General features: G+C 39.9%; 1 protein-coding gene across 3 annotated transcripts in view; it reads right to left on the bottom strand.

Moving 5' to 3' along the window:
- The window catches only part of LOC5573640 (neuropeptide F receptor), a 136702-nt gene that overhangs the window by 29950 nt on the left and 81695 nt on the right, over nt 1-25057 (bottom strand). Inside the window, exon 4 of one of the 3 annotated variants that reach the window (XR_002498666.1) lies at nt 4869-5778. Coding sequence is in view for 2 of the 3 variants with exons in the window: in XM_021837700.1 (XP_021693392.1) it covers nt 4975-5778 (804 nt within the window). In the remaining variant the exon portion in view is untranslated. Of the gene's footprint in view, nt 1-4762; nt 5779-25057 lie in introns of those variants that run through there. The other 2 variants (XM_001660916.3, XM_021837700.1) reach the window with 2 other exon arrangements.

Consider the following 25057-nt stretch of genomic DNA (forward strand, 5'->3'; position numbering starts at 1 on the left):
CTCGTTTTGGTAAGAAAAAAATCAGGTAAAAATTTGAAGTCCGTACGTGGACGCTAAGTGATCCCCCAACGACCCTAAAGGTATTAGGTGTAGATGACCCCCGTGCGCCAAATCGAGCTCGCTGCTCTAGTGTACGCAACATGATCACAAAAAGCCACTAGTAACAAATTGATAATCAGCATAGAATTTTAAGTAAAACAATATTTCATACTGTGGATATCTTCATAACACTGCACGGTGACATAAAATTCATAACTACAAAGGGATCGTTCAAATATTACGTATCGCATCAGGGGGAGGGAGGTGGTCTTCCGTAGTGTTACGGTCCATACAAAATTTTTAAATTTTTCATACAAAAGCTGTTACGTGGAGGAGGGAGGGGCTTGTACACTTGAGCACACTTTATTCATTAATTATTATGCACAAAACACTATTTAGTTCTCTAAATCATCTATATTTCCTCACCGAAGTCACGAGGCACTTGTTCTTTTATCGGCAATGCAATTGGGTCCTAAAATGTTTAATGAAATCTTGTTTTTATTTAATAACACGAAAAAGCATGTTACTGTAACTATTTTAGCAATTTTTCCCACTCAAATAATGGCTATAACATGTTTAAACTTTAATTTAAAAAATTTGGTCCATAAATGAACCTTGACACTTTTGATCATGTTTGACGTTCGCTTAGTCGACAAAAACACCACAGGGGTTTTAGTTCTACCACTGGGGTTGTTCCTATCTGACATTTCGTAAGGGACACGGAAAACAAAATACCAACCCGGTGCTAGGCAGCCATGTTTTCGTGGTCAGCATCAAACTCAAGAGCAACAACGTACATTGGCCTAATCATATTAGGGAATTTTTCCTTCAATACTAGAATGTGTTTCTAGCTAATCACACCAACCCAAATTGACTTTCTGTACTGCAATCCAATAGTTTGCAACCGTTTGTTTGTTCGAATATCTGTTGTTTTGCGGGTAAAGAAATTTTACGGAGAAAAAGATTTCGCCATCATCGATTGTTATTCCTCAAACGGTTATTTGTTTACAAACATTGAGCTGTCAGTGGGAACCACTTCCCAGAGGGAACCAGATATGTTTGCTCGTTATTTTTCAATGGGGTTGTATGGGCGGTGTCAGGAGGCTGCAAAATACACCCAAAATTTGAGTTTAAGCCAAAGGATGTGACAAAATCTAAAAAAATGTTTTTTGGGCTTAAACCAACGGAAAACATTAGAAAATTGAGTAAACATGTGTTTTTGGCCTAAACTTATGCGTTTGGTACTAAAATTGGGACATGGCTTTAGGACCCTATTACTATTGTCGGCAACAAAATTGTTCTCTTTGGCAATCTAAAATTCTACAAAAACTAGGTTATGTATTGGTAACTTTTCGTATTTGTTGACAATGCCTGAAATTGAACGTCACTCATTATGTTCTACTCTTCGAAAGGGCCAATGCAAAAAAATACAGACTTCACTGAGAACAGCATTGCAGTTATAAATAGAATAGCTGAGAGTCATATTGAATACACAACGCCACTAAATTTGTGCAGACTAAGGCGCCGTCCACACATTACGTAACGCTCTAGGGGAGGGGAGTAGGCTCAAACGTTGCGGCTCAAACACAAAATTTATTTTTTTCATTCAAAGACCGTTGCGGAGGGTGGAATGGTCGAACACGATTCTCTTGATTTGTTCTTATTGCGTATCAATTCTACACGCGGCGATCTGGACTATAGAAATTCATATATTTTGCCTTAGGAAAGATGGAACGATTATTGCAATACGAAAGCTTTATGTATCGTTTTAGCATCACCCCACATCAAGGCGTCGATAGACGAGGGGAGTGCGCACGAGCCTATCGATCGCAAGGTTCTTGGTTCGATTCCAGGCAACAGGCTTAAAATTTATCCCTCTACCATTATCACGTCTATCTTTTGATACTATCACTATGGGTTGTGATAGGGATACTATCACTTCTTGAAAAATGATGGATAGAAGATAGACTATATTATCTCTATCAATTGATAGACGGATGGAGATACTATCAGCATTTTTTCATCACTGATGGATCAAGCATACCTTTATCATCTATCTTTAGGGAAAAATATACTACTCGCAAAATTCTATAGCAAATCTTATCTATCCTATCATTGATACAAATACAGAACAAAAAATCTTGCGCATAATGGAAAAAAAACAATAAAAATAACTCAAGGTATGTTTTTATGGATATTTTAGGAACGGGTGCGACGAGGGAATGATGGCAATCGATGTCCGACGTCATTTTGAAATCCAAGATGGCGGCCTCCGGTTTGGTAAAATCATTGAAAACCCATGCAATATGGGTATTTTCGGAACGGGCGTGACGAGGGGATGACGCAAATTGATGTCCGACGCCATATTCTTATTGTGCCCGTTCCGAAAATACCCATATTGCATGGGTTTCCAACAATTCTTACACTCTTAAAGCCGCCACTTTGGATTGCTAAATATGGATTTTTGTTAATTTTCTATAACAATCGTCCAACAATTCTTATTCTATAATAAAAGATAGAACCTCTATCATTGTTATTTGAGAGATGTTGTACTGATAGTATCATAATGAAATTTTTTTGGGATAGGGATACTATCACTCTATCTTCTATCTCTGATAGAAACCATTCTCTCAGTGATACTATCAGGATAGACAAGAAGTGATAGTATCATCTGGCTGAACTGATAGTATCATCGTCTATCTGATAATTTTGATGCCTGCCTGAGGTTTCCGTGAAATATATTTTTGTTTTCAAATTTGGTTTTATAACGTAAATTTATGAATTTCAATCCTTCTTCTTGTGGCGAATTTTCATAAGGGATTCCTATGTTTAATTTGGGCAAATTTTACGTCTCCAATTTAAAGCAAAAATAAATCAAATTTCAATTATTTGTTCAGAATTTGCAATGAGAATAGATTTTATTTTTATTTTTTATTTAGCCGAACACATCAAGTCAAATTGCGAAATTTGTTCAAAAATAAATGAGGACTTACGCATTTTTGGCCAAATCTCATCCCAACGACGGTACATTCGTTTTCAAATTTCTTTAAATTTGAAAGGTAGATAATTTCACCGTGAATTGAACTGTTCACTGACACATTGAATGGCTCGATATGGTTGTGGTCTGCAAAGGTTACTGCTCTTGAACGCTCTTTCATCAAGTTATTACCGAGAGAATGAATGGTAACAATTCCGATTGCGATTTTTTTTGGTTTATGAATATTGTTCGATCGGCTCATTCGGATCAAAATCCAAACTTTGCCAGTAAAATTTAGGTGCGTTCCTATTATTCTCAGTGTATGAGAAAATCAGAATAGGCCCTTTGCAAATCAATTCACATGCTCTGATTGCCTGTAGAACAACAGGAGTGTTGCCAAAATAGTTATTTTACATGTTTCTCAGTATATCGAAGATTATGCACTACAATCTTCTAATAAGAAAGTATTGAAAGGCACAATTGTTACCAATGCATGCTCTGTTGCCTAATTCCAATAAATTATTTAGTTGTGTTCGATTTTTTCGGTGAATATAAATCGTGAATAATAAATACATCGCAATTGAATATGGTTTTCTAGCAACCTAGTCCAGTAATAAAAAGTGATTGCCGAGGAAATCAAAGTGCATTAATTTCAATTTGTGGTTTAAAGAATAAAAAATAAGTATTTTCGAGTGCTTTATATACAAATCAAAAGTTCAATAGTGCATAAGTGATCGGTGCGTAGTTTTTATGAAAAAATTGGCATTGGAGCGAAGAATTGCACCTATTAAAGTGGTGAGTTTTTGTCAGCTGTTCTTGTGTTGTTTTATTCGGCAGCTCACGAATGACGATAATTTCGTAAGCATTTATTTCATTTAATGATAAAACCCATGTTATATAATATTTTTGTGAAAGATGTGATTAACATAGAAAATTATAGTTCAAGAAATATGTTGAGTACATTGAAGTTAACTCTTGTTCCATAGATAAATGTAAACAAGGGCGATAAGTTAGTGCTGCCGAAAATACCCTCAGGGTGCCGAAGCCATCATTTACCCTACATACTTTAAATTTTTACCTGATTTTTTTTCTTACCTAAACGAGCACTTTACAATGACGAACTTATAACATTTCGAATTTTCTAAAAATAAGGGACGGCCTACTGTTTAGCTGGCAAGCATACGAAAGGTCCACCAATTTGAGGAAACCGGAACGATCACCCCCTAGTCTTAGCATATACCAGCGATCAGTAACATGATATTGGAATTTTAACGAGGTGTGCCGATGGCGGCCTGTTTTCAGAGAAAATGTTTCATCCCTAATTAATATCCATTATCATACATTTGAATCAAGCACAACCAACGGAAAATTAAGCATAGGTGGAGGCATATAGTTTGGACTTGAACTTCTCTCATTTTGAAAATTTCATGGTATCTTTCTTCTGTATTATTTACATACATAGTAGTTCAGTATATGAAAATGAACACAGTCATACCGTTAAAAACGGTTTTAAAGAATTGTGCAACTAGAATATCAAGAATTATTTGCCAATAAGCTATACTTGAGTCATCTTCAAAATATGAGAGAAAAATTTGCAATTTTTAACCGCATGTTCCTTGCGCAACCTTTCCATGAAATGTCCAAAATCAAAGCAAAAACGACAAAAGCACAGCGCTACAAGAGAGACAAAGGTGTACTCGGCAAATGATGTTGACAATACATCAGCTGTGTGGAATCATCATTTACCAAGCGGTATCAGTGACTGGTGTTTGCGATGTGTTCTAGTGGAATTGGGGCACTTGGGTAGATCTACATTGTGTTTTCTTTTTTTCTATGTTTGTTTGTTGCACACCTTAGTCCAACTGGTAGCTGGGTAGTAGCGGTTCCAGTAGTAGGGCCCGCAGAAGTTCCATCTATAACTAGGGAGGAACTGTGTGCGCACTCTACTACTCGACCGATCACGGCATGAGCTCGGTAAGCTCGGTTTGGTCGCCCGAGTCTACTACGGTTGAGCTTGTGGTCGTTTGTCGACACAAGACGCCCACCTGCGTTACTTCCGGAGCGGGTCCTGTAGTTCGAATCTTTCGTGAGACGGTTTTGCCTCCACCGGCACCGTTCGCAACGAGTGAACTTGACTCCTTTCGGCAGAGGATCTCGTTAAACTCTTTACGAAAGTTATCGTTCAGCCAACCGTAGAGTAGCGGATTGGAACAGGCCGAGCTCATGCCCATCATGTGGCAGATGGCATATGCCACCATGATCTCCTGGGTGATTCCACTTAGATACAGGTCGGCAAACAGGTTGAACAGGTTCAGTGGAAGCCACGAGATTCCAAAGATTAGGGCTATACTTATCAGCAAGTAGTTGGTTCGTTGCATTCGCCGGCCTCGTTCCCGTTCCCGTACGGGCTGCGAATCCATCGAGTTGGAATTGGTGCTCACGGTAGTGGTCGTTACTACGAGACGGTGCTTCAGTTTGAGATAAATTCGTAAATACGCTATCGACACTATCAGAATTGGCAGGAGATACTGGACGCATAGGGTGAACACCGAATAATACACTCGGCCACGTGCCATTGGCCAGTCTTCGATGCAGTAGGAAATATACTCGATCCCCAGGCTGGGCAAGTTGACATCGTAGTGGATCAGCCGCCTGGTGATGAACATCGGCGAGGCAAGCACCAGCGAGATGATCCAGATGCCGGTTAGTATCACAATGGCACCCATCCGCTGGAGACTGTCACGAGTGGGGTAGACAATGACCTGTGGAAAAAGAAAAGGGAAGCGTTAATTTACGTAAAGTAAACGATAAATAAGCTTGATAGATCTAATTAGGCCATTAAACTTTGGTGGTTAATTTCTACATATTTATTCCATGCTTCAATAAATTCCTATATGAATGTCTTTTTCTACAAGGGGCAAATCTACAGCCAGAAAGTAACTCAGGGAGTGTGGGAATGCCACAACACCGACTACCCACTAAAATTAGCTCATGCGCTATAGCTGAACAATTTTCGCTGAGTTTTTCAAGTGGTATACTGAGTGCACATGCATTACCCTTGAGCTCAGACCCTTTCCTCCCCGGAACAATCTTACGGTATTGCTCCGGAGAGGGACTAGTGCATATAGCACTTAACCCATGTAGCAGAAGTTGCCTAGGCAAACTACTTCTCCTAGCCGACTTAAGCAATGTAACAGGGGACAAGCCTCGGTAGGGCTAATCCTCTACAGCCAACTCTTGGTCGGCGCACCGTAGGTGCTGCAATTCCAGCATGATGTGAGTAACATCCGGATTATATTGTCCGGGGACGTGTCCCCTCCGCATGTAGCGAGCATGCGATCTCTCACAACAATTAAACGCGGGCAATCGAACACGACATGCTCCGCTGTTTCCTGCATAGCACATTTGGGGTACGCAAGAGATTTTGAGTGCCCGAAGCTATGCAGGTACTGCCTATAACAACCATATTCTGACACAAACAGAGTCAGGTGGAAGTTCACTTCCCCATGATTTCTTTTATACCAATCTGACACATTTGGTATTAGCCGATGGGTCCATCTATCTTTAGTTGAGTCATCCCATTCTAGCTGTCAACCTCTAAGCGTTGTCTCTTTACTCAGGCTCAATACGTTATCGTGCATCGCATTCCATAACATCGGGCCCATGATTGAACCTTGAGGTACTCCCGCGATAATTCGACCGCTTTTCTGCCCCTCCTCTGTGTCACACAGTAGAATCCTACCATCAAAATAATCAAAATAGCTTACACAACTGCCCTGGTACCTTGAGGCGGTGAAGTGCGTGGGCTATTGTTTCCCAGCTTGTGCTATTGAACGCATTCTTTACATCCTGAGTGACTAACGCGCAATAACGAATGTCGCTCCAATTGCCACCTCAGCTGTCTGAACAACCGACTGGATAGCGTCCAGAGTAGATTTACCTTTCCTGAATCCAAACTGGATGTTTGACGGGCCGTCCGCACCTTCCGTGTTCGGTAATAGCCTGTTTAAGATCAACCTCTCCAACAACTTGCCCATCGTATCTAGTAGACAGATAGGTCTATACGCAGACGGATCACCTGGTGGTTTTCCCGGCTTTTGTAGTAGCACGAACTTCTATCGCTTTCATATATCCGGGAAGATTCCTTCAGCAATGCAGCATTGCATCGCGATTCTGAACATGTCCGGATCCGGTGCCTTATTTGGCGCAGTTGATATCACGACTTCTGCCAGCTCTGCGTTCGTCACCCTCGCCACTTCTTCTCCTTCATCAGCCGCATACGGCGCTTGGGGCATGAGCTTGTGGGGTGATGCGGAAAGAGTACATCGATTATCGATCGCAACGAAACTCTTGTTGTTGCTATCGTAAAACCTAGATAGATAGAAATTTTGATTGTGTATCGTCATGTCGGCCCTATGGGGCTCTTCACAAAAATCATCCTGTCGCTCTCACTCTGCTATGAAATTAGTAATCAACAAGGCCAGTAAACGTCATAAACCCATGCAAAATCCAAACAGTGCAGAGGCCTATGGGGCTCTGCACAGAAATCATTCTCTCTCTTTCACTCTACCATGAAATTAGTAAACAACTAACTAGTTTACTAATTCCATGGAAGAGTGAAAGAGCCGGATTGATTTTTGTGCAGAGCCCCATGCCCAAACACTAAGCATTATTGGCCTCTTCAACCAGCAGGCTAATCGCTGCCACCTGGGTGCAGTGATGGAAAGTGGCGAATATTTCTGCTGAACTGGAACAGAAACAAAACCGAAAGCTCCCGAGCGTCAGCACTCTCTCGCATCTGTCGTGCTCCCGAGTAACCGAAGCTAAAGTGATTCGTGAAAGCGTTCGGAGCTGTTCAGAGGCATATTGTGCTTTTTGGAAATATGGTTTCCAAGCGTTTTTGACTATAAGTAGTTTACTGTCATTAGTAGTTTCCTGTCGATTCGATGGTTATACAATTGTCTGTCTAAACCATAATAAATACCACCTTTCTTGGTTACTCGCGAGTAAACGTTCCCGAGCATGTTGCTACTTCTTTGACATGTGCTCCCGAGCAGACGGGTGCGTACTTACTCACACCTAGCATTTTTTTAAGCGTTGGTATACACTCGTAAGCTGCTTCGTGATGCGAACTTTTCCACCACTGCCTGGGTGCCCTGTGGGCCTTTTCTAAGGTGGATGGCCTTACTGGCTACATCGATGTCACACTGCTCTTTGAGGGCAGCAGAAACCTTCGCTGCATCGGTGATCTTATCCCGAATGTTACAGTCGCTTCTTCAGTTATAGATCTTACATCAGCCTCGTCGTCAAATACGTCTTGTGCTAGTTGCTTATACGCTGAATCATTTTGCTTGGTGTCTTTCTCTAAGACTAGGATCATTTCACCAACCTAGTCCGCTTTCAAATCGGTGGTTCAAATCGCTGATTTGGTCCAAATTATTAGACCATGTTGAAAATTGGTGATGCAAATGTTGATAAAATTTTATTTTCTAACAATTTTCTAGTCTACTTTTTTGGAACAAGATCCATCCGGAGATAAACTTCAAGAATTTCTAAATATTTCCACCAATAATCTCTACAGATATTTCTAAAGGGTTTTCTTCCAGGATTTTCTCACAGGACTACGACCAGGAAGTCCTGCGCGGATTGTCCCAGAAATTTTTGCAGGGATTTCTTACAGCAATTGCTAGGAGATTCTCTCCAGGAATTCCTCCGGAGATTTGGTCCAGGGTCCAGGGGGTGCTCCTATAGTCCAGAGGGTGCTTCAACTCTCAGGCGTTAATGAGAATGTCACATAAGAAAATTGTTACAAATACCTAAATATGTATTCCAAACACATGAGAACCAATATGCAATACCGTCAAACGGGGTAACTTGCAACAATTTTCAACTTCAAAGCTAAATGGATGAAAAATTTGAGGATTCAGATGAGTCAAAAACCATCTAGTACCCTAATCGCCACGTGAAGAATACCACACGGTATTAATTTTATCAATGTTTGATCTTCGGGGATCAGGAGAGACGAAAAGTATACATTTTTCATGCTACCCCTGATGTGGGGTAACATGCAACACATACTGCTACCTGAAGTACACTATTGAAAACTTAACCTATATCATGTTATTATGATCATTTAATAATTTTATGCAGTAAAAGTATGACAATAATCATAAACAGCTATCTAAGCTATCTAAGAGTACAGATAAGCAATTATTGATTGAATTATGAGTATTAAACCAATTTGATTGAAAACTTCATTGGTATTGCATAGGGTGTTCACAAATTCTAGCATATCATAAGTCTTGACAGTTATTGGAGAGCCATTAAAACGTTTTAATGCAACTTTTCTACAAATACAATTGTACTTTAGGTTATGGTTCACATAACATTTTTTTTTTATACAAATTCAAATCAAAGCGACGTATAAGATATTGATATGTTTGTTTTAAAATGGTCTCTGTTGGTGTTCTGACACTACCTTTATCATACTTCATGTAGAAAATTCCCAACGACAGATCTGCAAGTTAGTTTTTATATAGGTTTTCAAAATGTTTCATTATTTTTATGAAGAAAATAAATCTAATTCTAATAATAGTGCGATTTATGCAATATTTTTAATATTTATTACCAAACGTGTATTGAGTTAAACGCGGAACAAAAATTTTTAACACAGTAACACAAATTTTATGTTCAATTTTGCCTTTTCATGTGTTTTCGATGATAAACTGCAAGAAATATCAAACAATTGAGATCAAATTAGCTGTTGCAAGTTACCCCACAAGGGTAGTCAAAAACGTTTTTGAATTTTTATAGTGTTTAAGCATCAAATTATCAAAACTTTTATATTGTCATTTTGTACACTACTAAGTACTGTAACTGATGACAATTATCTCGAATGATATATTTCTACCGTTTGTTTGGTACGAGGAACGTTTTTCAGCATAAATTTTATGCAATCCAACGTTAAATATGATTTTCACCTCCAGCAAACCAAGCAAAAAAGAAACAATACCCAAACCCTCGCCGAAATCTTCTGTTGTATACCTGAGGTCAATAAATGGCGGAATAAATTATAAAAATTTAACTCAATGCTGAACGAAACGAAAATTCGGTTACATGTCGAAGTGTTGCAAGTTTTACCCCTGTTGCAAGTTACCCCGTTTGACGGTAACATTGTTTTGTTTAAAAAGTAAGAGGTTGTTTCCGAGATACGACCGCCAAGTTGACGTTGGATAACGTTAGCCTCTTCTATTTGCTGGCTTGAGACAGTCACAAACTTATGAAACATTTCTTTTGCTAAAAATCAAATTAATTTTCACACTATTTGTCGCATGTCAATTCTGATTTATTATTGACATTGTGTGTTATTATGTTGTGTTAATACAAAATAATCACTTTACATGTATTCAGAAGCTTAGTCGATTATATTGAAGAATTGTTTTTCAAATGTATTAATTCAAAATAACTCTTTTTCATTGATTTTGTGACCCTGAAAAGGGGAAATTAGGGAATATTACACAATCAACTCTATAAAACACATTTGTTGGCTCTGAAAAGGGCCGATTGATGAATTGTTGAATTTGCGTAACACGGACACATTTTGACGGCGCACTGGTTTCAATCCTCCTTGCCCGATGAGATTTGCGGTGCGGATGACGGTGTGCGCTTCAACAAGCGGCTTTGGTCGATTTTCTTCAGCCATCTCGTACAACAGCTTGCCTCTGGTGGCGAGGAGCTGAGCAGGTTTGGAGGAGCTCTTACCAGCTCGAAAGCGAAAACAGAATGAAACCAGATTCAACGAAAAAGGGATGCTTTATACCCTTAGAATAGCAGATGATGCTCCTCCTTTCATATTCTTCGTTTTCTTATCTGGGAAATAGGCTATATGAAACTGATGTCTGGGTAAGGGATGTACAGATTAGCATTATGCTGTTATTGCAACCCGACGGCACTACAGCAGCATCCTCGAAAACAGCTTCAAATTGCCGTATTGTCAATTATTCGTAATATATCAATTATTGTATGATGCTATGAGATGAATTAAGATATTATAGCAAGTATGTGGTAAACACATTAGGGAATATTATACAAATAACTCTTTAAAACACATTTGTTGGCTCTCAAAAGGGCCGATTGAGTTGTTGAATTTGCGTAACACGGACACATTTTGACGGCGCACTGGTTTCAATCCTCCTCGCCCGATGAGATTTGCGGTGCGGATGACGATGTGCGCTTCAACAAGCGGCTTTGGTCGATTTTCTTCAGCCATCTCGTACAACAGCTTGCCTCTGGTGGCGAGGAGCTGAGCAGGTTTGGAGGAGCTCTTACCAGCTCGAAAGCGAAAACAGAATGAAACCAGATTCAACGAAAAAGGGATGCTTTATACCCTTAGAATAGCAGATGATGCTCCTCCTTTCATATTCTTCGTTTTCTTATCTGGGAAATAGGCTATATGAAACTGATGTCTGGGTAAGGGATGTACAGATTAGCATTATGCTGTTATTGCAACCCGACGGCACTACAGCAGCATCCTCGAAAACAGCTTCAAATTGCCGTATTGTCAATTATTCGTAATATATCAATTATTGTATGATGCTATGAGATGAATTAAGATATTATAGCAAGTATGTGGTAAACACATTAGGGAATATTATACAAATAACTCTTTAAAACACATTTGTTGGCTCTCAAAAGGGCCGATTGAGTTGTTGAATTTGCGTAACACGGACACATTTTGACGGCGCACTGGTTTCAATCTGCATCGCCCGATGAGATTTGCGGTGCGGATGACGGTGTGCGCTTCAACAAGCGGCTTTGGTCGATTTTCTTCAGCCATCTCGTACAACAGCTTGCCTCTGGTGGCGAGGAGCTGAGCAAGTTTGGAGGAGCTCTTACCAGCTCGAAAGCGAAAACAGAATGAAACCAGATTCAACGAAGGAGGGATGCTTTATACCCTTAGAATAGCAGATGATGCTCCTCCTTTCATATTCTTCGTTTTCTTATCTGGGAAATAGGCTATATGAAACTGATGTCTGGGTAAGGGATGTACAGATTAGCATTATGCTGTTATTGCAACCCGACGGCACTACAGCAGCATCCTCGAAAACAGCTTCAAATTGCCGTATTGTCAATTATTCGTAATAAATCAATTATTGTATGATGCTATGAGATGAATTAAGATATTATAGCAAGTATGTGGTAAACACATTAGGGAATATTATACAAATAACTCTTTAAAACACATTTGTTGGCTCTCAAAAGGGCCGATTGAGTTGTTGAATTTGCGTAACACGGACACATTTTGACGGCGCACTGGTTTCAATCCTCCTCGCCCGATGAGATTAGCGTTGCGGATGACGATGTGCGCTTCAACAAGCGGCTTTGGTCGATTTTCTTCAGCCATCTCGAACAAGTTAGGGAATATTACACAATCAACTCTTTAAAACACATTTGTTGGCTCTCAAAAGGGCCGATTGAATTGTTGAATTTGCGTAACACGGACACATTTTGACGGCGCACTGGTTTCAATCCTCCTCGCCCGATGAGATTTGCGGTGCGGATGACGATGTGCGCTTCAACAAGCGGCTTTGGTCGATTTTCTTCAGCCATCTCGAACAAATTAGGGAATATTACACAATCAACTCTTTAAAACAAATTTGTTGGCTCTGAAAAGGGCCGATTGAGTTGTTGAATTTGCGTAACACGGACACATTTTGACGGCGCACTGGTTTCAATCCTCCTCGCCCGATGAGATTTGCGGTGCGGATGACGATGTGCGCTTCAACAAGCGGCTTTGGTCGATTTTCTTCAGCCATCTCGTACAACAGCTTGCCTCTGGTGGCGAGGAGCTGAGCAGGTTTGGAGGAGCTCTTACCAGCTCGAAAGCGAAAACAGAATGAAACCAGATTCAACGAAAAAGGGATGCTTTATACCCTTAGAATAGCAGATGATGCTCCTCCTTTCATATTCTTCGTTTTCTTATCTGGGAAATAGGCTATACGAAACTGATGTCTGGGTAAGGGATGTACAGATTAGCATTATGCTGTTATTGCAACCCGACGGCACTACAGCAGCATCCTCGAAAACAGCTTCAAATTGCCGTATTGTCAATTATTCGTAATATATCAATTATTGTATGATGCTATGAGATGAATTAAGATATTATAGCAAGTATGTGGTAAACACATTAGGGAATATTATACAAATAACTCTTTAAAACACATTTGTTGGCTCTCAAAAGGGCCGATTGAGTTGTTGAATTTGCGTAACACGGACACATTTTGACGGCGCACTGGTTTCAATCCTCTTCGCCCGATGAGATTTGCGGTGCGGATGACGATGTGCGCTTCAACAAGCGGCTTTGGTCGATTTTCTTCAGCCATCTCGTACAACAGCTTGCCTCTGGTGGCGAGGAGCTGAGCAGGTTTGGAGGAGCTCTTACCAGCTCGAAAGCGAAAACAGAATGAAACCAGATTCAACGAAAAAGGGATGCTTTATACCCTTAGAATAGCAGATGATGCTCCTCCTTTCATATTCTTCGTTTTCTTATCTGGGAAATAGGCTATATGAAACTGATGTCTGGGTAAGGGATGTACAGATTAGCATTATGCTGTTATTGCAACCCGACGGCACTACAGCAGCATCCTCGAAAACAGCTTCAAATTGCCGTATTGTCAATTATTCGTAATATATCAATTATTGTATGATGCTATGAGATGAATTAAGATATTATAGCAAGTATGTGGTAAACACATTAGGGAATATTATACAAATAACTCTTTAAAACACATTTGTTGGCTCTGAAAAGGGCCGATTGAGTTGTTGAATTTGCGTAACACGGACACATTTTGACGGCGCACTGGTTTCAATCCTCCTCGCCCGATGAGATTTGCGGTGCGGATGACGATGTGCGCTTCAACAAGCGGCTTTGGTCGATTTTCTTCAGCCATCTCGTACAACAGCTTGCCTCTGGTGGCGAGGAGCTGAGCAGGTTTGGAGGAGCTCTTACCAGCTCGAAAGCGAAAACAGAATGAAACCAGATTCAACGAAAAAGGGATGCTTTATACCCTTAGAATAGCAGATGATGCTCCTCCTTTCATATTCTTCGTTTTCTTATCTGGGAAATAGGCTATATGAAACTGATGTCTGGGTAAGGGATGTACAGATTAGCATTATGCTGTTATTGCAACCCGACGGCACTACAGCAGCATCCTCGAAAACAGCTTCAAATTGCCGTATTGTCAATTATTCGTAATATATCAATTATTGTATGATGCTATGAGATGAATTAAGATATTATAGCAAGTATGTGGTAAACACATTAGGGAATATTATACAAATAACTCTTTAAAACACATTTGTTGGCTCTCAAAAGGGCCGATTGAGTTGTTGAATTTGCGTAACACGGACACATTTTGACGGCGCACTGGTTTCAATCTGCATCGCCCGATGAGATTTGCGGTGCGGATGACGATGTGCGCTTCAACAAGCGGCTTTGGTCGATTTTCTTCAGCCATCTCGTACAACAGCTTGCCTCTGGTGGCGAGGAGCTGAGCAGGTTTGGAGGAGCTCTTACCAGCTCGAAAGCGAAAACAGAATGAAACCAGATTCAACGAAAAAGGGATGCTTTATACCCTTAGAATAGCAGATGATGCTCCTCCTTTCATATTCTTCGTTTTCTTATCTGGGAAATAGGCTATATGAAACTGATGTCTGGGTAAGGGATGTACAGATTAGCATTATGCTGTTATTGCAACCCGACGGCACTACAGCAGCATCCTCGAAAACAGCTTCAAATTGCCGTATTGTCAATTATTCGTAATAAATCAATTATTGTATAATGCTATGAGATGAATTAAGATATTATAGCAAGTATGTGGTAAACACATTAGGGAATATTATACAAATAACTCTTTAAAACACATTTGTTGGCTCTCAAAAGGGCCGATTGAGTTGTTGAATTTGCGTAACACGGACACATTTTGACGGCGCACTGGTTTCAATCTGCATCGCCCGATGAGATTTGCGGTGCGGATGACGATGTGCGCTTCAACAAGCGGCTTTGGTCGATTTTCTTCAGCCATCTCGTACAAATTAGGGAATATTACACGGACGGTGACGGCTGTGCCGCTCGATCTAATGAACCAGAATGACCGCGCTAGCCTCCCGCATGGCAATGACAGCGGAGCACTGGCTGGTAGCGACGATTTCTGGCCGAAAACGATTATGCTGGCTGGTGCACTCAAATGAGCGGCTTCAGTTGCTGCGGCTCCGAAATGCGTGGTTCTTCGGTTCTAATGCGTGTTGTATTCGCGTCCTATTGAAAACTGAACTGAGGACGCGAATGACTCTCGAAATTTGCTCGCCGACCGTGTTCACAGTCTGACGGCAAAAAGAAGAATGAGGGAAGAAGCAGAGTGCGGTGCGCTTTTATAGTGGGAAGCGGAACCGAAAAATGTGCTTCAACGTGATTGGTTAGATAAGAAAGGGGTCAACGTTTTACGATGTTTCAATAGTTTGTTGCTAATAATCAATAGTGTCCTCCATTTGAATCGACGCGTAGATAAATTTCCAATCGATTCATGGATAAATATTGAAAATCTATCGATAAATGACTGAGTTATTAGCGGTCAAAACCTGACCATTTTTCGTTACATGCTCAATTTTTCGTTTTTCTGAATTGTACCCCCATATGTTGCCGTAAGACGTTATCCAACGTCAAAAAATGGGTCTGTGAATTTCCCAAAACTTGTACTAAAAGATGTACGCTTTCTTTTAATTCCAATGTTGTATAGAAGGTGTTAAAATTCAGAATAAATATTTTTGTTTCGCAATGAATAGAATTTAGTATACATAGTCGGATTATTCCCCAGATTAGAAAATCAATAAATAACATGGAACTACAACACGTTGTGATTGAACTAAGAGCAGGACAAGCACTACCTAGGAAGTTCGGAAGACAATTCTCAAAAAATGCAAAAAAAAAAGTTAAATACGTCCCAGTATGATATCTCATATCCTCAGGTGGTTTTCTACCAAATTGCAAAAAATATTATACGCAATTCGTAATAGAATTCTTTATTACAATAATCTTCGAAATTTAAACATACGATTCGTTCTGTAAAAATCATCATTCTGCAACTTGTTACGTAAACTACTATTTTGTACATTAAATCGCTTGAGCTACAATTGATACGCGTGTAGGGTAAACAGGTTTAATACGACCCCCCCCCCCACCCTAAGGCAAAACTGCTCTATCGCAGTAGCAAATGCATTACTTCTACGGTTTTGGTGTCAAAGCGTTATTTACTGAGTTCGCCATGCTCTGCATGCAACATTCTCTTAACAGGTAGATTCTAAAATAAGTACAAGACGTTTCACGTAAACGGTTAAAATCTTGACGTTTCAAAACAAACCGGGCAATATGCCCCTTCCATATAAAAAGTTCCGCAGCGTTGTAGAAATGCTTCCAGTGAAAATTCCACCACTTGCTAAGCTTAAAAGGGTCCATTAGCAGTCCTCTTCCGGTAAAAGTTTTTGTAACAAGTTCAATTGTAAAGGATGGGCTTCATTTACAACGAGGCTTGCCTATTGGACCCAAAATTTTACGCCAAAAAGCTGATTTTCGATATTATTGGTATTTCTATTGGTTATTTATACTTTTCAAAGATCTAATATGCGCACCCAGACAACCAGAAATCGCATGAAAGTTCACGTTATAACTCGTTTATTCATACTAATTATATTAAACCCGCAAACACCGTGGATAAACTCGTCAAATTGTTGAGTTTCCTTGCATAAAACACTTTTTTCTGAGTTCAATTGTACATTTTGTTTCGTCCCGTACACCCGTACAAAGTAAGTCGCATCAATCCGTAGCAGCTGTCAAATCAACATTTGTTATCATAAGTTAAGTCACATAAGATCACAGGTTAGTTCGGTAGAACATTTATACACTCGCATTGTATGTTATTATTCATCACATATTATATGCGCGTATATCGCCTCCACTTTTGTACGTAGAAAGCCTTTTCGCGACATCTTATAATTGAAATTTTGCACATACAAAGCCTCCAGGTGATTTTTGATGCTCCGGGATGTTTTAACAGTTCAAAAATGTCGATTGATGTCCAAAAGAACGTTAAGATGCGCCTGATCTATGTGGACTTAGGTCAAGGGTGTTCTACAATTTCGTTTGACATCATACAGGGCGTTAGGATGCAGCTGATCTACGAATGATACGGTCAAACTACTCCAGGGCGTAGATACCGCTTAGAATTTGCAACTGATGACAAACAGAACTTGATGCACCTGATCTACATATGATAACGTCAAATTACACACACTTACATCTCGCAAAGATATAAAATCAAATTACTCCAGGGCTTTGATATAGCTTGATCGAATGATGACATATAGGGCGTTAAGATTCAAATGATCTACATGAAATAAGGTCAAATTACTCCAGTGCGTTGATAAAGTTTCAATTGATGTCTTACAGGGCGTTAAGTTGCACCTGATGTATATACGTTAAAGTCAAAATACTACAGGGTGTTGATACAGCTCGGAAATTACGATAGATTTTCTACAGGGCGTAAGGATACTCCAGATTTCGCAAAGATCTATGTGGGATTAACTCAAATTACTTCAGGGTGTTGATACAGCTTGATCGATTGATGTCATATAGGGGTCTAAGATGCATCTGATCTATGTGTAATTAAATCAAAATACTACAGTGCGTTGATAAAGCTTGGAGTTTTCAATTGATGTCCTCCAGGGCGTTGAGATGGACTTGATCTATTTAAAATAAGGTCTAAATACTCTATGGCGTTGATACGGCATGGAAATTTTTATTGATTTTTAACAGGGCGTGAAGATGCTCCAGATCTCGCAAAGATCTATGTGGAATAAACTCAATTTACTCTAGGGCATTGATACAGATTGATTGATTTATGTTATACAGGGCGTTAAGATGTTACTGATCTACGTGGACTAATGTCAAATTACTCCAGGGCGTTGAAAAGCTTGTAATTTTCAATGGATGCCCTATAGGGCGTTAAGATACACTTGACCTACATAGAATAAAGTCAAATTATTCAACGGTGATGATACAGCTCGGATGTTCCAGGTCTCGCAAAGATATATTTCATTTCATTTCATTTCATTTATTTATGATAAAAAATACGATACAATAATTTTGAACATTTCCTACTGAACTATTGTTCTTTAAAAGGTGTTGTTCAGTATCCTATCTGTCTCATAGTAAATTAGTTTGTAATTCAGATGACTCTTATCACTAGTTAATTACCAAATTTCTGCAATTATTAAGAATGTATTGTTTTAGTTTCCGTCTAAAAGTAAATTGCGTGGGAGCTGTTTTTATCTTTTCTGGGATTTGATTATATATACTCGGCCCTACATTGGCAAATCGACGTCGCCCTATCTCCGTTCTGAATCCCGGTCGTTGAAGATGATGAGCATATCTGGTTCGGTGTTGATGAAACGCACTTGCAAAAGACCAGTTATGGTGAATATTCTGCTCGTTGATGATTTTGTACATTGAAGTTCCAACTTGAAGAATGTGAAGCCCTAGTATTGGTGGCACTTTATGTTGAGGTAGCTCGTAGAGGTCACGTATTGGAAAAAGGTACGGTAAGCTTAGGATTGACTTTATACAGCGATTTTGTTGAATTTGTAATGGTTTGGGATAAACCTTATTGCAAGAGCCCAAAGCTGCGATACCGTATCGGTAACGGCTATGGATGAAAGACTAGTAGATTTTCATCAGAACATGGGCTGGAACAAACTTGAAGAGTTTCCGTAGGATTCCACAGAGTGATGAACATTTGGAGACAGTTGTTCGAAGTGGAAGTCCCAGCTAAGGCGCTCATCGATGTATACCCCCAGATACTCATATTCTGTCACTTTTTCAATTAGTGTACCATTAATCACCAGATCTGGACAAATTTTTTTGTCACATTTGAGTGAGCTGAAAAACATCATTTTGGTTTTCTTCAGGTTTAGGGCTAGCAGACCGTTCTCCAAATATGCCGTGACAAGCTCCATATCTTGTGTCATCTCATCTACGACTCTTTCCGCGTTTGGACCTTTGTATGAGATGGCAGTATCGTCAGCAAAGAATCTTGGTTTACCTTTAAATGGTAGTTTTGATATATCGTTTAGATAAATGAGAAAAAATAAGGGACCTAAATTGCTTCCTTGTGGTACACCGCAAGATACTGTGCAGGCTTTGCCCTTCATTCCATTGACGACGACTTGTTGATACCGATTGAACAAATAGCTTCTGATGATATTGAGAGGAACTCCACGAATGCCGTAAGCTTCCAACTTTTTCAGCAACATCTCATGATTGATTGTGTCGAATGCTTTAGATAAATCCAAAAATATGGATCCAGCACAACTCTTTTTGTCCACAGTAGTTGAAATTTCGTCTACCAGCTCCAGAATTGCAACTTCGGTTGATGATCCTTGTCTGAATCCAAACTGATGTTAATACAGCATTCCGGTGGTCTCAAGGAAACTTGAGAATCGTATGTAGATCACCTTTTCAAATATCTTGTTGACCGCGGGTAGAACTGAGATGGGCCTATAGTTAGTAGGGTTCATGGGATCTCCTCCTTTAAAAACAGGAAACACTAGCGACTGCTTCAGACATTCAGGATAGACACCAAAACTGATACTGTCGTTGATACAATCTGCTAATATGCCGGAAAGGTGCGTAGAGTGTTGTTTCAGCGCAGCTATTGGAAATCCATCAATTCCGGTTGCCTTTGTGGCATCCAAATTACTAATGATTGAAAATACCTCGGCCTTTGACGTAGGTCGCAAAAATAGAGAGAGATTGCATCTATCCATAGTATTGAACATATTTATATCGCCGTTTGATGCCAAGTTGCGAGCTTGTTGTTGACCGACCGTCGAAAAAAAGTCATTAAAAGCATCACCAACTTTCTCAGGGTGAAATATGTGAATATAGTCAAATTAATTCAGGGCGTTTATACAGTTGGATCGGTTTGTGTCATACAGGGCGTTAAGATGCCCCTGATCTACGTGAAATAATGTCAAAATACTCCAGGGCGTAGATAACGCTCGGATTTTATCAATTGATGTCTCACAGGATGTTGAGATGCACTTGATCTACAAAGAATAAAGTAAAAAAAAACGCCAGAAACGTGCGTTAGGCGTTAATACAGCTCGGAAATTTCGATAGATTCTCTCCTAAGCGTAAAAATGCTCCAAATTTCGCAAAGATCTATGTGCAATAAATTCAAATTACTCCAGGGCGTTGAAAAAGCTTAAAAGATTGATGTTATACAGGGCGTTAAGATGCATTTGATCTGCGTGGAATAAGGTCAAAATACTCCAAGGTGTTGATAAAGCTTTTGCAATTGACGTTTTACAGGGCACTTGATCTACATGGAATAAGGTGAAGTTATTTCAGGGCGTTGATTAAGCTTGAAATTTACAATTGATTTCCTACAGAGCATTAAGATGCATCTGATCTACATAGTACAAGGTCCAAATACCTCAGGGCGTTTATACAGCTTGGAATTATTAAATTATGCCCTACAGGGCGTTTAGATGCAGCTGATCTATGTGAGACAAGGTCAAATTATGTCAAGGCGTTGATAGAGGTCGACAATTTCGATTGACGTCCTACAGGGCGTTAGGTTGCTCCTGATCTACATTAGACAAAGTCAAATTACTTCTGGTCGATGATACAGCTTGAATTTTCAATTGAAGTCCTACTGGGCGTTAAGAAAAAAAATCTCATAAAAGCTACTTAGTCGTCGACTAAGCGCGACTAAGCAGGACGACAGGGCTGGATTTTCTTCATGGATTCTGCAGGAAATTTTTCAGAGTTCCTCCAGAAAGTCCTCGGATTTCTTCCAGAAATTTCTCCAAGCTACCTCAGGAATTTCTTTGGAGATCCTCTCGTATTTTCTTCAAGGTTCCTTCCATGGTTCCATAGTTCAGGAATTTCTTTGGAGATCATCTCGGATTTTCTTCAAGGTTCCTTCCATGATTCCATCAGGAATATGTATCTCCGGAATTTCCCTAAAAAAATTTCTCCGATGATTCATTCAAAATCCCTGCAAGAATTTCTTTGAAATCCTACAGAATTCCTGATGGAATTTCTTCGATTTCCTCCGAAAATTACTTCAGACTTCCACCGAGAATTCTTTTGGAGCTCCACCGGTAATTTATTCAGATTTCCTCCAGGGTTTCTCCTGAATTTTTTTCCGGAATTTCTCCAGGAGTTCAAGTAATACCTCGGAAATCGTCTGGATTTCCACTATGATTTTCGAAGAAACTCGTGAAGAATAATTCTCTACGAGTTTCTTAGAAAAATTCCCTGCATTTCCTCCAGAATTACTCAAAAATTTCTCAAGAGTTTCTCCGGGAATTCCTCCAGAGTTCTGAATTTCCACCAGGAGTTCGCACAGAGTTCTTCCAGAAAATTTTCTAGAGTTTCTCAAGCGGTTGCTCTGGATTTTATCCAGTAATTCCTGTAAAGTTCTTCCGGAGATCCTTCGGGAATTCATTCGAATCTCGTCCTTAGTTTATCCAGGAATTTCTTTGGAGTTCCTCAAGCAATAACCCCAGAGTTCTGCAACAACTCCGAGTTTTTTCAGCAACGCATCCAGAGTTTTTACAGGGATGCCTTCCGAATTTCTCCAAAAAATCTTTAAGAGCTCCTCCAGGAATTCCTTTGGAGTTTCTCTAGGATTTTTGTATTGAGTTTCTCCTGGAATTCCTTCAAAGTTCCTCCGGAAATCCCTTCAAATTTCCTCCGGAAATTCCTTCAGAAATTCTTTCGGAGCTTCACCGGTAATTCCTCCTGAGTTGCTCCGTAAATTCCTCCGGAGTTCTTTCAGCAATTCTTCTGTTTGGATCTAGCATTTCCTTCGAAGTTCCTCCAGAGCTCCACCGGGAATCTTTTGGATTTTCTTTCGAAGTTGCTTTTGGAATTCTTGGAATTCCTTCAGAGTAATTCACCGGTAATTCAGATTTCCTCCATAGATGCTGCAGGAATTCTTCGGAGTTCCTCCAGAAATTCCTCGGAGTTCCTCGAGGAAATATGGTCTAGAAATTTCTGCAAAGTTCGTCCGGAATGTCCTCCATGGTTCCTTCAGGAATTTCTTCGGAGTTTCTTAAAAAAAATATTCAGCAAATCCTTTGGAGTCCCCCAGGAATTTTTTGGAGGTCCTCCAAGAATTTATTCAGATTTCTACATGGATTTTCTAAGGAGTTCACCCGGGAGTTCTTTTGGAGCTTCACCGGGATTCCTTCAAATTTCTTCCATTGTTCCTCCGGAAATTTTATCGGAGTCTCCTAGGAATTCTTCTGGAGTTACTCCGAGAATTCACCTAGGATTTTTTCTCCGGAAATTTGTCAAGAGTCCTAGAATTTCTCCGAAATTCCTTCAGAGTTCCTCCTGGAATCCCTCCAGAGTTCCAATAGCAATTTCTTTCTTCCCTAAATTATCCTGGATTTCATCCAGAAATACCTCGGATGTTCCTCTGTTATAAAACAATCTCGAATCTAGGATGACTCGGCCAGATGGGCCTTGTCACCGGGGTACCCCTGACTTCTGGTCACGGCCACGGAAGTCGTCTGGGGCGAGTAACAACCACCTCTTTTCCCTGGGTCGGCTCTTCGCTGTGGTACTGATCAGTGCCCAAAGTAAAACAACACCACTTTATCACTTTAATTAGGTTTTTATTACACTTACTGTGTGGCGTGTATGGTGTAGTGTGAGTTGCTGGCCAGCTTACGGGGTACTCGGGCGATGCGGATGGGTGGGCTCTCGAGGATGAACGGGTGGCGTGGTGTCTCCCAACAAGATGGCTGCCGGTTCGCGTGCCTCCTACTTGTAGATGGACCCGGGGAGGGCCTACGGCGGAGTGCCTGGAAATCCGGCTTGGATTTTCCCTGGGCTCAAGCTAAGAAGCAACAATGGGTCCTATTGTGGCACGAATGGGAGGTCTTAGGGCTGGGTCTGACTAATGGCGTTTGAATATCTTCCATACCTGACTTCGCTGGTAATTTATCACCGAATTCTTTTTAACGAACGATTATCCTCCACGATAAATATCACAATTTATCTATATAAGGCACTTTAGTGACTAACTGAATTTTAACTGAATAGTTCTTTACACTTTGGTGGTTCAAGTTGGAAAGATCTATCTTATCCTTCAGACCCCTTAGCTAACCTCTAAGCCCCTCCCCCCCTCTTCTGAGCCACCCACTTATCCACCACCCTTCTCCTTGATCCATTCCAAACTTCCAATGCCCACCTTATCCTTCTGTCATCCCGTGATATATATTGTCAAGTTGTTTGTGTAGTATGTATAGTGTGCTAACAATAATTCCTGGCATTCAATTTGGCGGTTGATTGATTGGGAGTGGCTTACCTATAGTATATACCGTAATCCGGGGTATCATTGATCAGCGGGGTAACATTGATCGGCATGACTCATCTCATCAAAAGTACGTATTATCATTTATTGATGAAACATTTCCAAATTATGAATGGTGCTTCTCTTTCTTATATTCATGAGCTGATGAAAGTTAATGTTTTTGAGAAAATTGAGTTCACCTTATACGTAAATTTATGAACTTTTTGAAATAATGATTTTAATTGTTAAGGATGACACTACCGAAGATTCATGTCTCACACAAAGTCCGCAAACGATATAAGCAAGGAAAATGTGATTCTTACTAAAAATGGCATCGCCGAAAACGATTCCGTTGTCAAAACTTTTATAAGTATGCTCAATTAGGCAACATAACCGAATTACTGTTAAGAATGTAGAATTTTCTTAAGAAATTGCCTACCTTTAGGCGTATTCTGTGGTTCGAGGTGTTTTTAATTTTAAAATAACTCAAAAAGTAAATGACTTGTAAGCGTTTGGCCTTCATATTCGGCTTCAGGGGCCATGGTTTAAGTAAGTAACGACATTTTTAGTATTACCGAACTTTGTTTATATATGTGATCAATGTTACCCCATATCAGATAATTCAAAAAATCGCCTAAAACATTTTTTTTAGCATGCTTAAATCTTTCAATTAACAAAATACAGTATATGGTCTCGAGCTATGGGTGGCAGTACTTGTTTTAAAAATATAAAATTTGCAACATTTGCATTTTCAAACGAAATATTAAAGAAACATTCAGAAAAATGATCAATGTTACCCCGGATTACGGTAATTCAAAAAGTAAACTGTTATACACATATTGTTCTACAAATTCATGCCGAACTCTAGTATGGCATACCTCTCTTATCTCCTAGTTTATTACTCACTAGCTCTGGATTGGAATTATAGGGTAAACGTACCAGAATGGTAACACCTCTGGAGCTCAACCGGAAATTGCGCCGAAGTTCTTCCATAAATTCGTCCACAACAGCAGCTCTTCCATCTATCAGTATATATCAGGTGGAAAATTCTAGCTTCCGGTAATAAACTTAAGATTTTGCTGGTTCAGTACTTTTTGTTTGTTATTGTTGATCACACTCAAAATGGATCGAAAAAAAAAATATAACAACCGGTGCATGCGCGTGCGGTTTGGTCTATTTTATTTTAATAGTACCAGTTTTGATATAAACTTGGGCGAAAAAATGGATTACCGTTGAAGTTGCCCTAAGTTCCTACGTTTCACTGTTTTCGGTTTAGGATTCTTCTTGGTTGCCGTTTCCGAGTTTAATTTTACTTTCCTCCTTCCAACTCGTGATTCCTGTGAAAGCGCTGCCTGTTTCTGGCTATTCAGTGGCTCTTTTATCTTGGCCATTTTGGCCTCAGACGTGGTGTACAGGTGTCTATAGCGAGATGTTTGCTAGACTCCTCCAGTGGAGAGATTTCTCCAGGAGTTCTTTCAGTGATTCTACTTGATTTTTTTTTATAACAAATCATCCAAGTATTCCTCAAGAGATTTCACTTCACATCATTACAGGAATTTGTAGTGGAATAACTCTGAATATTTCTCGAGAAATTGCTCCAGCTGTCTTCTATCAAGTA

Source organism: Aedes aegypti, chromosome 1, assembly GCF_002204515.2.
Source record: "Aedes aegypti strain LVP_AGWG chromosome 1, AaegL5.0 Primary Assembly, whole genome shotgun sequence".
NCBI lineage: Eukaryota > Metazoa > Arthropoda > Insecta > Diptera > Culicidae > Aedes > Aedes aegypti.